The sequence below is a fragment of the Somniosus microcephalus genome, chromosome 24, assembly GCF_052327205.1.
Source record: "Somniosus microcephalus isolate GS21.2 chromosome 24, FLI_Smic_1.0, whole genome shotgun sequence".
Taxonomy (NCBI): Eukaryota; Metazoa; Chordata; class Chondrichthyes; order Squaliformes; family Somniosidae; genus Somniosus; species Somniosus microcephalus.
In genome coordinates this window covers 48,706,631-48,721,632 of record NC_141010.1, presented here as the reverse complement: position 1 = coordinate 48,721,632, position 15,002 = coordinate 48,706,631, and the positions used below count along the sequence as shown (strand labels likewise).

At 51.6% G+C, this 15,002-nt stretch overlaps 1 protein-coding gene across 1 annotated transcript in view; it reads right to left on the bottom strand.

Annotated features, from left to right (window-relative positions):
* Positions 1 to 982: 982 nt before the first annotated feature.
* LOC147101474 (integrin beta-3-like) overlaps positions 983 to 15,002 on the bottom strand; it is a 120,655-nt gene continuing 106,635 nt past the window's right edge. Inside the window, exons 13-15 of the mRNA XM_085966612.1 lie at positions 7,874 to 7,993; positions 5,904 to 6,070; positions 983 to 4,518 (exon numbers count right to left, since the gene is read on the bottom strand). Coding sequence (XP_085822738.1) covers positions 4,447 to 4,518; positions 5,904 to 6,070; positions 7,874 to 7,993 — 359 coding nt within the window. The 3' untranslated portion in view covers positions 983 to 4,446. The remainder of the gene's footprint in view (positions 4,519 to 5,903; positions 6,071 to 7,873; positions 7,994 to 15,002) is intronic.

The following is a 15,002-nucleotide window of genomic DNA, read 5'->3' as shown; positions in this document are numbered from 1 at the left end:
ACTTCTCAAGTACTTCATTGGCTGTAAAGCGCTGTGGGACGTCCCGAGGTGGTGCAAGGCGCTATATAAATGCAAGTTCTTTCCTTTGTGTCCTGCAGGCACTGCCTGACACAGGATTGGGTTCATCGGGCGCCTAAGTGCCCATTCTTCACCTGTGAGCGCCAACAGGCTATTCGACATTGGAAGGCACCACAGCCCAGGCCGGCCCTGCCCTCATCCCACGACCACACCCGCGCACACCTCCCAGCGGGAGGCACCGGGCATTGACCAGGAGCAGGTGTCCTGGCTGAGTGACCGCAACCGCCCCCCAACCCTGGGACACTGAGGCCAAGTAGCATCTCAACTGATGACCCCAGATAAGATGAGCCGATTCAGCACAGCCAGGGATTGAAGCTGGGCTGTCTTGGGTGGTTTGACTCCATATCACATCCTGCTTTCTGCTCGTGGACGGGATGGTGACATCAGAGCTTTTGTTTCCTATTTTCTACATTATATTGGCCCAGAAATTCGGGTCGGAGGCTTCCCGCGGGTGCAAGCCTCCGACCTGCGCTTACCTAGCGCGCCGGCCATTGAGCTGTGGGTCTGCGTGGGATTCCGATCCGGGGCCTCCTCCAACTGCCGGCGCGCAGTGCTTGCGTATCCCAGGGGCGCAGTTAGTTCGATGCATCCCCTGGGATCACGTGGGCCATGGAGAGCCAATGGTAGCAGGGAATGCTCCATTCATAAGTTTGACAGGAAGACCTATAAATACTATAAGCCCCAAAACATCACAAAATCTTCAAATACATTAAAAAAAAAAATCACATTTTTAAAATAAACTATAAATTACATGAAATAACTATTTTAAACAATAACTTAAATTTTTGAAAAAAGTAATTTTATTTTCTAACAGGGCTAAAAATAAACTTACCTTTCTTTAAAGTATTTAAAAATAATAAACCTGTGGAAAAAATGTTTTAATTTGAATTAATTCACCACTTACCTTGTTAAAACCAGGCCTTGCGACTGCTTTTGTGAAACACTTCATGCCCCTGCCAGCAGGGGGAGCAGGCCACACACTCCGGGCTGCGCCCCCTTGTAACTTCAGGAGAGGTGAGTGAGTGGGTGGGGCATCATTCACATTCTGATTCACCCCTTCCTTGGGTGTGCTGGCTGTTTGGTAACCCACAGCCTACTGTGGCGGGATAGTAGAGATCCGACTCGCAACAACTGCAGTTAAATTAGCCAGTTTCTACACAGCCGGTGCCTGTAAGTACCTGCCGGGTTGTGCAATCACTCCCAGTTCCCAGTCACAACACGAGGAAGCCACGTGCACAAGACAACATGCCGTCTAAGGGAGAGCCCTCCTCCCACAAGGGCGCAGTGCATGCCACAGATTAACTTGTGCCGATTTCAAACACTTTCAGATGCCAGTTGCCGTGGCTGCTCCCTGAGTTAACCTGAGTTTACCTGCGGAGACGCGAGACTCTCCCTCCATCTCCATCTCCTGTCTCTCAACTCTCCGCCAAGAAACCGCAGCCAGCTCTTGCTCATCCGCCCAACGCCCCTCCCTGCTGCTCTGAGACGCAGCAAAATGAAGTCTGACTCTACAACCTCGCGCTGATCGTATTTTAAAAATGTGGTTCCAAGAAGATAGCACCACAAAATACTAAAAATAAAGACTGGCTTGTATAGCCCCTTATATCTCAGACACAGGACACTTCACAGACAGTGAATTACGGTGAGCTGCATTCAGTCAATACGGTGACATTGGAGCACAGGAACTGCCAGATGGGGAAAGATCGAGCTCCATCTAGTTCGCCTTCCATCATCCTGGTAGTCACAGAAAGAAAACAAAGAAAGACTTGCATTTCTATAGCGCCTTTCACGACCACCGGACATTTCAAAGTGCTTTACAGCCAATGAAGTGGAGTCACTGTTGTAATGATACAACGATAATGGAGTTGTTGACTAATCACAGCAATCAATCTCTATCAATGAGTCTACAACAGACCCAGACATGAGGTGAGGAAACCCCCAGTGGTGGAGAGCTTTGGGAACCACAGGTCCAAAGTCACCTCTTCCTCCCGAGCTCGCTACACTCACCACACGCCATGTCTCAAATTACTCATACACCGGATCCCAAAATATAATTTTTCAGAAAGAAATCGATCTACTTTGCATTTGAATGAGTTAATACTGACTGCTTCCACCGCCTCCCTGTTCCATAGATTGACCACCCGCTGAAACGTTGGTTCCTACAGATTAGTTCAGAATTTACCCCACTTCAAGCGCGGGCCTAACAAACCCCCCAAACAGCAGCGACAAATGACCAGTGAGTCTGTTTTGGTTGAAGGGGCCACGACTGTGCCGATCAGCACCTGGGCCCCAGGCTCTGGAATGCCCTCCCTCTGCCCCCTCCGCCTCCTCCTTTTGGGATCTTTGTCAAAACCCACCTCTTCGACCGAGCCTTTGTTCAACCTCCCTCCTCCCCACCCCCGACATCTCCATCTTTGGCTCAGCCTCCATTTTCTCCACTTACGCCTCTGTGAAGCGCCTTGGGATGTTTTTCCCGGTTGAAGGTGCCGTGTAAACACAACTTGATGTTGTTGGTTAGCTGTTGGGTGGTAATTCTTTCCGCAGGGAGTTGTTAAACTCTAGAACGAGTTGTCTGACCATGGCTCCTGATACGGGAAGTAATTATCAGTACTGTGCTGACACAGTGTCTGAGGTGAATGACTCTTGAGCTATGTTCAGTGCGTGCAATTAGGAAAGGTCAATAAAATGTACCAACAGTATTCCTTCACCCGCCCCCCAGGTGATTAGGAAGCTATATACACAAGACACAAGACATTTTAACGGCATATTACACAAAGGCCAATAAAAAGGAATTAAAAATAATCTACTATTATTGTAGAACTTGCTCACATTTCTTTCTGGTTTCTGTCTCTTGTGTCCGTAGCAACGTACTGGGATTTAGAGTGCAGGGGCTTCGGGGAAGTAATCAGGAGTGGGGATCCTGGTTGATTCTCCCGCTCCCTCCCTTCGCCCTCGTTAGCCCAAGGGGTGACGGGTGAGTGAGACCAGCGCCGAGCTGCCATTGCCACCCTGACCCCAGCTAACTCATTGAACCCGGGGCCTTGTGGTCTCCATGGCTCGGTTCCAGCCTGGGCAATGCGGTCAGCCTCCGAGCCACCAGGATGAATTTGGAGGGAGCAGGGGTTCAGCGAGTCACCCCGCGGAGCGGGGAAACACTCCCGGGTGGAGCTGGACAATCTCCCGTGTTTGGAAAACGGGGATAGACGGACTCAGTCGAACTGGCGTGAAGTACGGGGTACCTACAATGGCCAAGCAGGCAGTTCCCACTGTATCTGCAGGATATGTTCGATCTGAACGGAATCAGGCTAAAGTCACTCGAGCTTCTGGAGTCTCAAAGATTAAAGCTGCATCCTTCGCTTTCTGCTCTTCCTTTCCTACAATTGCCAACCGCTGAGATCAGGCTCCACGGACACTGGGACCTCCCCCAAGTGACATCAGATTGGAGCGTGGTCCTGCCCGCACCCGATTGAACGGCCACACATGTCCACTTCCAGCGGCAGCAGTGGGAGGCCAGTCAGGAGCTGGTTATTTCCTTCTCCTCCCTAAACCCAGGATGCCGAGGCCCAATTGTGACGCTCCAACTATCATCGAACTCAACACTCAGCAGCAATCAGCCTCTGGTCTGTACGTAGAATCAGAGAATCTTACAGCACAGAAGGAGGTCATTCGGCCCATCGTGCCTGTGCCTCTTTGAAAGAGCGATCCAATTAGACCCACTCCCCCCGCCCATTCCTCGTAGTCCTGCAAATTTTTCCCCATCAAGTATTTATCCAATTCCCTTTTGAAAGCTACTATTGAATTTGCTTCCACCGCCCTTTCAGGCAGCGCGTTCCAGATCACAACAACTCGCTGCATAAAAAAAATTCTCCTTATCTCCCCTCTGATTTTTTTTACCAATTATCTTAAATCTGTGTCCTCTGGTTACCGACCCTCCTGCCAGTGGAAGCAGTTTCTCCTTATTTACTCATCAAACCCCCTCATAAAGGGGTGCGTGCTACAGTGCATTTCCCCATTGGGATTATCAGAGACACCATTCAGATATCATGAATCCTCACAGACAGCCCTGCCGTTAAGTGCCTGAGGCACTGGTTATGATGCAGGTTCAAACACCCACTGGTAAAAGGGACCGACACCACCTTGCCGTGGCTCAGTGCGGTTTCGAGGTTGAGCGACCCAGTGTCGGGGGAAGGTAGGTTTTACAGACTGAAGTTGCAGCTGTGTGTAGCTCGACACAGGCTAGTAAAAAGGAATGCCATCTCATTGTAAAAAAAATAAATCCCCAAGCCCCTTGGTTTGTGTGCCCAGCATAGCCCATTGGAAGCTGTCTGGTGCCGGGGTTTGCGTAACCCTCTCCTGCCGACGCTCCCCTCACTCTGCGTTGCCGCTGTAGGTGAGATTTGTGAAGGTTGATGTCGGCCCTTTGTACAGCGGGTTGTTGGCCTGAAATGAGAAATGGTTGAAAGCTCGGTGAAGCTGCATGTCCTGATCACCGAGCACGCTTACTTACAGAACTGTGGCCCCGTCACGCTGCATCAAGCCGATGGAACAATTGTGGTGAATTGGTGACAGGAACTGCGCTGCAGCCACGGTAAGCTGAATGCAATTCGGTCTGCAGCAGGAGGGCATCTGAGGTAGGCACCAGCTGGCACTGGCTGTAATGGAACTGAAACTGGTGCAACGTCAACTTCTGAAGCTCCTATTGGCTGCCGCATTCCCTCCAATACAAAACTGACTACACTTCGAAAGTACTTCATTGGTTGTGAAGCACTTTGGGACGGTCTGAGGTCGTGAAAAGTGCTGTAGAAATGGAAATCAATCTTTCTTCCTCTCTCGCGCTTTCGTTCTTTCCAATCTTAAACAAGTTTTTTTTTTGATGGTCAGGAAGGATGAGCCGGGGGTCGGGAATGGGAATGGAGGCGGGAGGGGGGGGGGTGGGGGGTGCGGTTTGGGTCAATGCTGGAACAGGCAACATAGGAACAGGAGGAGGCCATTGAGCCCCTCGAGCCTGTTCTGCCATTCAATGAGATCATGGCTGATCTGTGACCTAACTCCATCCACTCGCCTTGGCTTCACATTCCTTAATACTCGTGGATCAGTCTCAGATGTAACATTATTAAGTGAACTAGCATCTACTGTTTTTTGAGTTCCACATTTCTACCGCCCTGTGCAGGAGAAAGTCTTTCCTAACTTCTCTCCTGAATGTGAGAAGTCACACAACACCAGGTTATAGTCCAACAGCTTTATTTGAAATCACAAGCTTTCGGAGCACTGCTCCTTCGTCAGGTGAAGTGAAGAGATGCATATAGGCACAGCATCTCTTCGCTTCACCTGACGAAGGAGCAGCGCTCCGAAAGCTTGTGATTTCAAATAAAGCTGTTGGACTATAACCTGGTGTTGTGTGACTTCTCACATTTGTCCACCCTAGTCCAACACCGGCATCTCCACATCTCTCCTGAATGGCCTGGCTCTGATTTTAAGGTTATGTTTTCATATTAGAAAACGCATTGGCACTTAACCAACAACGGGCCAAATTTCACCATCATTTGGACACTGGTTGACGGGCACTGCGTGTCCATTCACATATGCATGCACAGAACTCAGCTTTCCCTGATGCGGAGCCAGCAGTATAGCTCAGTGTGCAACCACACACCAGTCAATACCATTCCTTGCAATAAACAGGGACGCTGGAGTGTCTATAGTAATAGAGGCACAAGAGATGGATGTCTTTGAGTTGAACACTAAGGTAGTTTCTGTCAGTTTTTGGGCAGTGTGTGTGTAATCCCCGTGCTCTGTGCCATGGTCAGTGAATGCAAACCCTTCCTTACCGTGTCCCACTTTGCCTTGGCGCGCTCCGCCTCAAACTTCGCAAACTCCCGCCGGTCGTGGACGGTGACCAGCAGCTTCCAGATCAGCAGTGCCAGCAGGCCACACAGCAGGATAGCAGCCATCAAAGGCAGGATAATGATCAGGAGATTCAATGGTGTCGCGCATTCTGTGAACAAAAGAAAGAACTTGCATTTATATAGCGCCTTTCACGACCTCGGGATGTGGTCTATCTCCTTCGCACTGTTTGGAGCTCTATAAAAAAAACAGGATGAGGGGAACCAGAAAATAGAAAGGAGCAGCAATGAGATCAGAGGACAGAGATATATAAAACAGCAGTAAAATTAGAAATATCCCCAAAATTGCTGGGACCAGATTGAGGAAAATAGCAAAAAGAGACGAAGGAGGCATTAAATTGTATGTACATCACTGTCCGTAGTGTGACTAATAAGGTCAGTGAGCTGCAGGCACAAGTTGCCACATGGGATTATGATTGGATTAATATAGTTGCATTAACAGAGACATGGCTCAAACTAGGCCAGGAATGGGTTCGTAATATTCCTGGTTACCAAGTATTCAGGAATGATAGAGACGGAAAAGGAGGGGAGTGGTGGCAGCATTGATTAAGGATGATGTTACAGTTCTAAATAGAAAGGATTTACCAGATGGTTCTAGGACTGAATCTATTTGGCTTGAGTTAAGGAACAGAGGGGGAGCGGTTACATTGTTGGGAGTTTTTTTTATAGAGCTCCAAACAGTGAGAAGGAGATAGATGAGCAAATTTGTCAACAAATTTCAAAGGAGTGTAACAAAAATAGAGCAGTAATATTCGGAGACTTTAATTACCCAAATATAGACTGGGAAAAACATAGTGCAAAGGGTAGGGAAGGAGAGGAATTTCTGATATGTGTACAGGAGAACTTTCTCGAATAGTATGCCTCCAGTCCAACAAGGAAGGAAGCAGTGTTGGATCTGGTTCTGGGAAATGAAGTAGGACAAGTGGAGGGTGTTACAGTAGGAGATCATCTCGCAAACAGTGACCACCACTTAATTTGGTTTAGAGTGATTATGGATAGAGACCAGTAAAAATGCTCAAATGGGGAAGAGCTCATTTCAGTGATGTAAGAAGGGACCTAACACAGGTAGATTGGAAGAGGCGATTGCAGGGTGAAGCACTAACAGAGCAATGGAGAGCATTTGGGGAAGAGATAGTTCAGGTACAAACTAGGCAGATTTCTTTGAAGGGAAAAGGTCGAGCTTCCAAAGCTAATGTGCCCTAGATGACAAAAGAAATAAAAGTTAAAATAAAACTGAAAATGGAGGCTTATGACAAATGCCAGGAGCAATATTCAGTTAGTAACCAGGAAAATTATGAAAGTACAGGAGGGAATTGAAAAAGGTAATATAGGAGTCAAAGAGAGGATACGAGAAAAGATTAGCAGGCAACATTAAATTGAACCCTAAAACCTCCTACTCAGTTATGTGGAGAGACTAGAAAAGCTGGGATTGTTCTCCTTAGAGCAGAGAAGGTTATGGGGAGATGTAATAGAGGTGTTTGAAATTGAGGGGAAGGTCAGTAACCAGAGGACACAGATTTAAGGTAATTGGCAAAAGAGCAAGAGGGGGAGATGAGGAGCAATGTTTTTACACAGCGAGTTGTTGTGATCTGGAATGCGCTGCCTGAAAGGGCGGTGGAAGCAGATTCAATGGTAACTTTCAAAAGGGACTTGGATAAATACTTGAAGTGGCGAAAATTGCAGGACTACGGGGAAAGAGCAGGGGAGTGGGACTAATTAGATAGCTCTACCAAAGAGCCGGCACAGGCACAATGGGCCGAATAGCCTCCTTCTGTGCTGTGCGATTCTATGCTACTCCCTCTTTGTATTTATTACCAGCAGAACTGAGGAAATACAACTAAATAAACACATAGAATACAGCAAACAATTCAGCCCAAAGAATAACTGCTTCAAACCTGGTTCTTTAATAACTGACAGAATGGATTTTCCATTTGATTCTTCATGATAACGGAAACGAACAATGCAGTCATTCTGGTCCTTGTAGCTACAGATGACACCATCCTTGGCTTCTGTGTCTACAGAGAGAGGGGCAGGGCAAAGAATCAAAAAGTGTAATTCAGAATGAAATGGAGAGGCGACCAAAACTCAGCAGACAATTCCTCATTAGTCACTGCAGCGGCTCGCCACAATGTTCATAGCATGTCCTCAAATCAATCTCTACCTATCAATGCCTGCAATCCACCTCATGAGGAGCTCGCGTTATCACTTTTCACCAGAAGCTTGGTAGACTGTGAGCACAGTTTCAAATTAATACTTAATACTTTTGTATCAAATTCCACACTTCGCTTTTTAAACTGTGGTGTTAAACTAAGTAAAATAAATGCAGTGAAAGTAACAGAGAGGAGTTGATACAAGTGTGTTAAGTGTTTATACGATAACATCAGCCATTGTCATTTACAGACCGAACTGTGATATTGAATGTAATGTACTGAACCTAAAAATAATGTACTGAACCCATTGAATATAATGTACTGAACCTGAATATAATGTACTGAACCTGAATATAATGTACTGAACCTGAATATAATGTACTGAACCCATTGAATATAATGTACTGAACCTGAATGTAATGTACTGAACCTGAATATAATGTACTGAACCTGAATATAATGTACTGAACCTGAATGTAATGTACTGAACCTGAATATAATGTACTAAACCTGAATATAATGTACTGAACCTGAATGTAATGTACTGAACCTGAATATAATGTACTAAACCTGAATGTAATGTACTGAACCTGAATATAATGTACTGAACCTGAATATAATGTACTAAACCTGAATATAATGTACTGAACCTGAATATAATGTACTGAACCTGAATGTAATGTACTAAACCTGAATATAATGTACTGAACCTGAATATAATGTACTGAACCTGAATATAATGTACTGAACCTGAATATAATGTACTAAACCTGAATGTAATGTACTGAACCTGAATATAATGGCCTAGAAATTCAGTTAGGGGCGCCCAGCTCGCCTGGGCGCCGGAATTACCGCTGCGCGCGGAGCCACTTGCGCCAGCGGGATATTCAGTTTCAGCGCCCCAAGTGGAAGCCGGCCGCTAAACAAGGGTTTCGGCGCCCCGCTTGGGGCGCTGACACTGAATATCGGCGCGCAAAGTGCCGCAGCGCCACCCGCTGCGGCGTGGCAGCCTGCGGTACTGCAGGCCTTCCTCTCAGTCTTAAGGGGGAGGTGCCTGCAACAGCGCGATCCCCGCTCGCGAGTGCCGGCAAATGAGCCCGGCACCAAGGAGAAGTGCCGGCCTCTTGGGAAACAGCCGGCAATGCCGCGGGGGGGTGGTGAAGGAGGCCGGGGACGGAGGTGCGGGCAGGCGGCCGCCGAAAAAGCGGTCGGCCGCACCTCCACCTTAACTCGCCCCACTACCGCCACAGGTAGGCCCCTGTGTACCGGTCGCTGTTTGCGGCCGGCGCGGAGGAGGCGGCAGCGACCAAATATGGCCAGCGGGGCAATAGCGGGGCGCTGCGCACACCGATGACGTCATCGGTGGCGGCGCAGCGCTACAGGCTAACGCCGCCATTAGCGCCCCGCTAAATATCGTGGTGGTTGTGGCCAGAGGCGCAAAAGCCCTCTTTGGGCGCAAACTGGTGGCGCAGGCCACTGAATTTCTAGGCCAATGTACTGAACCCATTGAATATAATGTACTGAACCTGAATATAATGTACTGAACCCATTGAATATAATGTACTGAACCTGAATATAATGTACTGAACCCATTGAATATAATGTACAGAACCGGCAGCTGGGCCAGGCCCCGGAGCGGAATTCCACGGGCCCTACAGCTCAACTGCCGGCGCGCAAGGTAAGTGCAGGTCGGGGGCTTGCACCCGCGGGAAGCCCCCGACCCGAATTTCTGGGCCATTGTGTAACTGTGCCCGGGGGAGGGGTTATTGGGTAACACTATGCCTGGGGGAGGAGCTATCAGGTAACACTGTGCCTGGGGGCGGGGTTATTGGGTAACACTGTGCCTGGGGGAGGAGTTATTGGGTAGCACTGTGCCCGGGTGACTGGTTATCGGGTAACACTGTGTCCGGGGGAGGAGTTAATGGGTAACACTGTGTCCGGGGAAGGGGTTATTGGATAACACTGTGTCTGGGGGAGGAGTTATTGGGTAACACTGTGCCCAGGGGAGGGGTTATTGGGAAACACTGTGCCCGGGTGACTGGTTATCGGGTAACACTGTGTCCGGGGGATGAGTTAATGGGTAACACTGTGTCCGGGGGAGGGGTTATTGGGTATCACTGTGTCCGTGGGAGAGGTTATTGGGTACACTGTGCCCGGGGGAGGGGTTATTGGGTAACACTGTGCCCGGGGGACTGGTTATTGGGTAACACTGTGCCCGGGGAAGGGGTTATGGGTAACACTGTGTCCGGGGGAGGAGTTATTAGGTAACACTGTGCCCGGGGAACTGGTTATTGGGTAACACTCTGCCTGGGGGAGGGGTTATTGGGTAACACTGTGCCCGGGGAACTGGTTATTGGGTAACACTGTGCCCGGGGGAGGGGTTATTGGGTAACACTGTGCCTGGGGGAGGGGTTATTGGGTAACACTGTGCCCGGGGGACTGGTTATTGGGTAACACTGTGCCCGGGGAAGGGGTTATGGGTAACACTGTGTCCGGGGGAGGAGTTATTAGGTAACACTGTGCCCGGGGAACTGGTTATTGGGTAACACTCTGCCTGGGGGAGGGGTTATTGGGTAACACTGTGCCCGGGGAACTGGTTATTGGGTAACACTGTGCCCGGGGGAGGGGTTATTGGGTAACACTGTGCCTGGGGGAGGGGTTATTGGGTAACACTGTGCCCGGGGGACTGGTTATTGGGTAACACTGTGCCCAGGGGAGGAGTTATTGGGTAGCACTGTGCCCGGGGGAGGGGTTATTGGGTAACACTGTGTTCAGGGGGAGGGGTTATTGGGTAACACTGTGCCCGAGGGAGGAGTTACTGGGTAATACTGTGCCTGGGGGAGGGGTTATTGGGTAACACTGTGCCCGGGGGAGGGGTTATTGGGTAACACTGTGCCCGGGGGAGGGGTTATTGGGTAACACTGTGCCCGGGGGAGCGGTTATTGGGTAACACTGTGCCCGGGGGAGGGGTTATTGGGTAACACTGTGCCCGGGGGAGGGGTTATTGGGTAACACTGTGCCCGAGGGAGGAGTTACTGGGTAATACTGTGCCTGGGGGAGGGGTTATTGGGTAACACTGTGCCCGGGGGAGGGGTTATTGGGTAACACTGTGCCCGGGGGAGGGGTTATCGGGTAACACTGTGCCTGGGGAAGGGGTTATCGGGTAACACTGTGCCCGGGGGAGGGGTTATCGGGTAACACTGTGCCCGGGGGAGCGGTTATTGGGTAACACTGTGCCCGGGGGAGCGGTTATTGGGTAACACTGTGCCCGGGGGAGGGGTTATTGGGTAACACTGTGCCTGGGGAAGGGGTTATTGGGTAACACTGTGCCTGGGGAAGGGGTTATTGGGTAACACTGTGCCCGGGGGAGGGATTATTGGGTAACACTGTGCCTGGGGGAGGGGTTATTGGGTAACACTGTGCCCGGGGGAGGAGTTATCGGGTAGCACTGTGCCTGGGGGAGGGGTTATTGGGTAACACTGTGCCTGGGGGAGGAGTTATTGGGTCGCACTGTGCCCGGGTGACTGGTTATCGGGTAACACTGTGTCCGGGGGAGGAGTTAATGGGTAACACTGTGTCCGGGGAAGGGGTTATTGGATAACACTGTGTCTGGGGGAGGAGTTATTGGGTAACACTGTGCCCAGGGGAGGGGTTATTGGGAAACACTGTGCCCGGGTGACTGGTTATCGGGTAACACTGTGTCCGGGGGATGAGTTAATGGGTAACACTGTGTCCGGGGGAGGGGTTATTGGGTAACACTGTGTCCGTGGGAGAGGTTATTGGGTTACACTGTGCCCGGGGGAGGGGTTATTGGGTAACACTGTGCCCGGGGGACTGGTTATTGGGTAACACTGTGCCCGGGGAAGGGGTTATGGGTAACACTGTGTCCGGGGGAGGAGTTATTAGGTAACACTGTGCCCGGGGAACTGGTTATTGGGTAACACTCTGCCTGGGGGAGGGGTTATTGGGTAACACTGTGCCCGGGGAACTGGTTATTGGGTAACACTGTGCCCGGGGGAGGGGTTATTGGGTAACACTGTGCCTGGGGGAGGGGTTATTGGGTAACACTGTGCCCGGGGGAGGGGTTATTCGGTAACACTGTGCCCGGGGGACTGGTTATTGGGTAACACTGTGCCCAGGGGAGGAGTTATTGGGTAACACTGTGCCCGGGGGAGGGGTTATTGGGTAACACTGTGTTCAGGGGGAGGGGTTATTGGGTAACACTGTGCCCGAGGGAGGAGTTACTGGGTAATACTGTGCCTGGGGGAGGGGTTATTGGGTAACACTGTGCCCGGGGGAGGGGTTTTTGGGTAACACTGTGCCCGGGGGAGGGGTTATTGGGTAACACTGTGCCTGGGGAAGGGGTTATCGGGTAACACTGTGCCCGGGGGAGGGGTTATCGGGTAACACTGTGTCCGGGGGAGCGGTTATTGGGTAACACTGTGCCCGGGGGAGCGGTTATTGGGTAACACTGTGCCCGGGGGAGGGGTTATTGGGTAACACTGTGCCTGGGGAAGGGGTTATTGGGTAACACTGTGCCTGGGGAAGGGGTTATTGGGTAACACTGTGCCCGGGGGAGGGATTATTGGGTAACACTGTGCCTGGGGGAGGGGTTATTGGGTAACACTGTGCCCGGGGGAGGGTTTATTGGGTAACACTGTGCCCGGGGAAGGGGTTATCGGGTAACACTGTGCCCAGGGGAGGGGTTATCGGGTAACACTGTGCCCGGGGGAGGGGTTATTGGGTAACACTGTGCCCGGAGGAGGGGTTATCGGGTAACACTGTGCCCAGGGGAGGGGTTATCGGGTAACACCGTGCCCAGGAGAGGGGTTATTGGGTAACACTGTGCCCGGGGGAGGGGTTATTGGGTAACACTGTGCCCGGGGGAGGGGTTATCGGGTAACACTGTGCCCGGGGGAGGGGTTATTGGGTAACACTGTGCCCGGGGGAGGTGTTGTTGGGTAACACTGTGCTCAGGGGAGGGGTTATTGGGTAACACTGTGCCCAGGGGAGGGGTTATTGGGTAACACTGTGCCCGGGGGAGGGATAATTGGGTAACACTGTGCACAGGGGAGGGGTTATTGGGTAACACTGTGCCTGGGGGAGGGGTTCTTGGGTAACACTGTGCCCAGGGGAGGGGTTATTGCGTAACACTGTGCCCGGGGGAGGGGTTATTGCGTAACACTGTGCCCGGGGGAGGGGTTTTTGGGTAACACTGTGCCCGGGGGAGGAGTTATTGGGTAACACTGTGTCTAGGGGAGGGGTTATCGGGTAACGCTGTGCCTAGGGGAGGGGTTATTGGGTAACACTGTGCCCGGGGGAGGAGTTATTGGGTAACACTGTGTTCAGGGGGAGGGGTTATTGGGTAACACTGTGCCCGAGGGAGGAGTTACTGGGTAATACTGTGCCTGGGGGAGGGGTTATTGGGTAACACTGTGCCCGGGGGAGGGGTTTTTGGGTAACACTGTGCCCGGGGGAGGGGTTATTGGGTAACACTGTGCCTGGGGAAGGGGTTATCGGGTAACACTGTGCCCGGGGGAGGGGTTATCGGGTAACACTGTGTCCGGGGGAGCGGTTATTGGGTAACACTGTGCCCGGGGGAGCGGTTATTGGGTAACACTGTGCCCGGGGGAGGGGTTATTGGGTAACACTGTGCCTGGGGAAGGGGTTATTGGGTAACACTGTGCCTGGGGAAGGGGTTATTGGGTAACACTGTGCCCGGGGGAGGGATTATTGGGTAACACTGTGCCTGGGGGAGGGGTTATTGGGTAACACTGTGCCCGGGGGAGGGTTTATTGGGTAACACTGTGCCCGGGGAAGGGGTTATCGGGTAACACTGTGCCCAGGGGAGGGGTTATCGGGTAACACTGTGCCCGGGGGAGGGGTTATTGGGTAACACTGTGCCCGGAGGAGGGGTTATCGGGTAACACTGTGCCCAGGGGAGGGGTTATCGGGTAACACCGTGCCCAGGAGAGGGGTTATTGGGTAACACTGTGCCCGGGGGAGGGGTTATTGGGTAACACTGTGCCCGGGGGAGGGGTTATCGGGTAACACTGTGCCCGGGGGAGGGGTTATTGGGTAACACTGTGCCCGGGGGAGGTGTTGTTGGGTAACACTGTGCTCAGGGGAGGGGTTATTGGGTAACACTGTGCCCAGGGGAGGGGTTATTGGGTAACACTGTGCCCGGGGGAGGGATAATTGGGTAACACTGTGCACAGGGGAGGGGTTATTGGGTAACACTGTGCCTGGGGGAGGGGTTCTTGGGTAACACTGTGCCCAGGGGAGGGGTTATTGCGTAACACTGTGCCCGGGGGAGGGGTTATTGCGTAACACTGTGCCCGGGGGAGGGGTTTTTGGGTAACACTGTGCCCGGGGGAGGAGTTATTGGGTAACACTGTGTCTAGGGGAGGGGTTATCGGGTAACGCTGTGCCTAGGGGAGGGGTTATTGGGTAACACTGTGCCCGGGGGAGGAGTTATTGGGTAACACTGTGCCCGGGGGAGGGGTTAATGGGTAACACTGTGCCCGGGGTGGGGGGGGGAGAGGTTATTGGGTAACACTGTGCCCGAGGGAGGAGTTACTGGGTAATACTGTGCCTGGGGGAGGGGTTATTGGGTAACACTGTGCCCGGGGGAGGGGTTTTTGGGTAACACTGTGCCCGGGGGAGGGGTTATTGGGTAACACTGTGCCTGGGGAAGGGGTTATCGGGTAACACTGTGCCCGGGGGAGGGGTTATCGGGTAACACTGTGTCCGGGGGAGCGGTTATTGGGTAACACTGTGCCCGGGGGAGCGGTTATTGGGTAACACTGTGCCCGGGGGAGGGGTTATCGGGTAACACTGTGTCCGGGGGAGCGGTTATTGGGTAACACTGTGC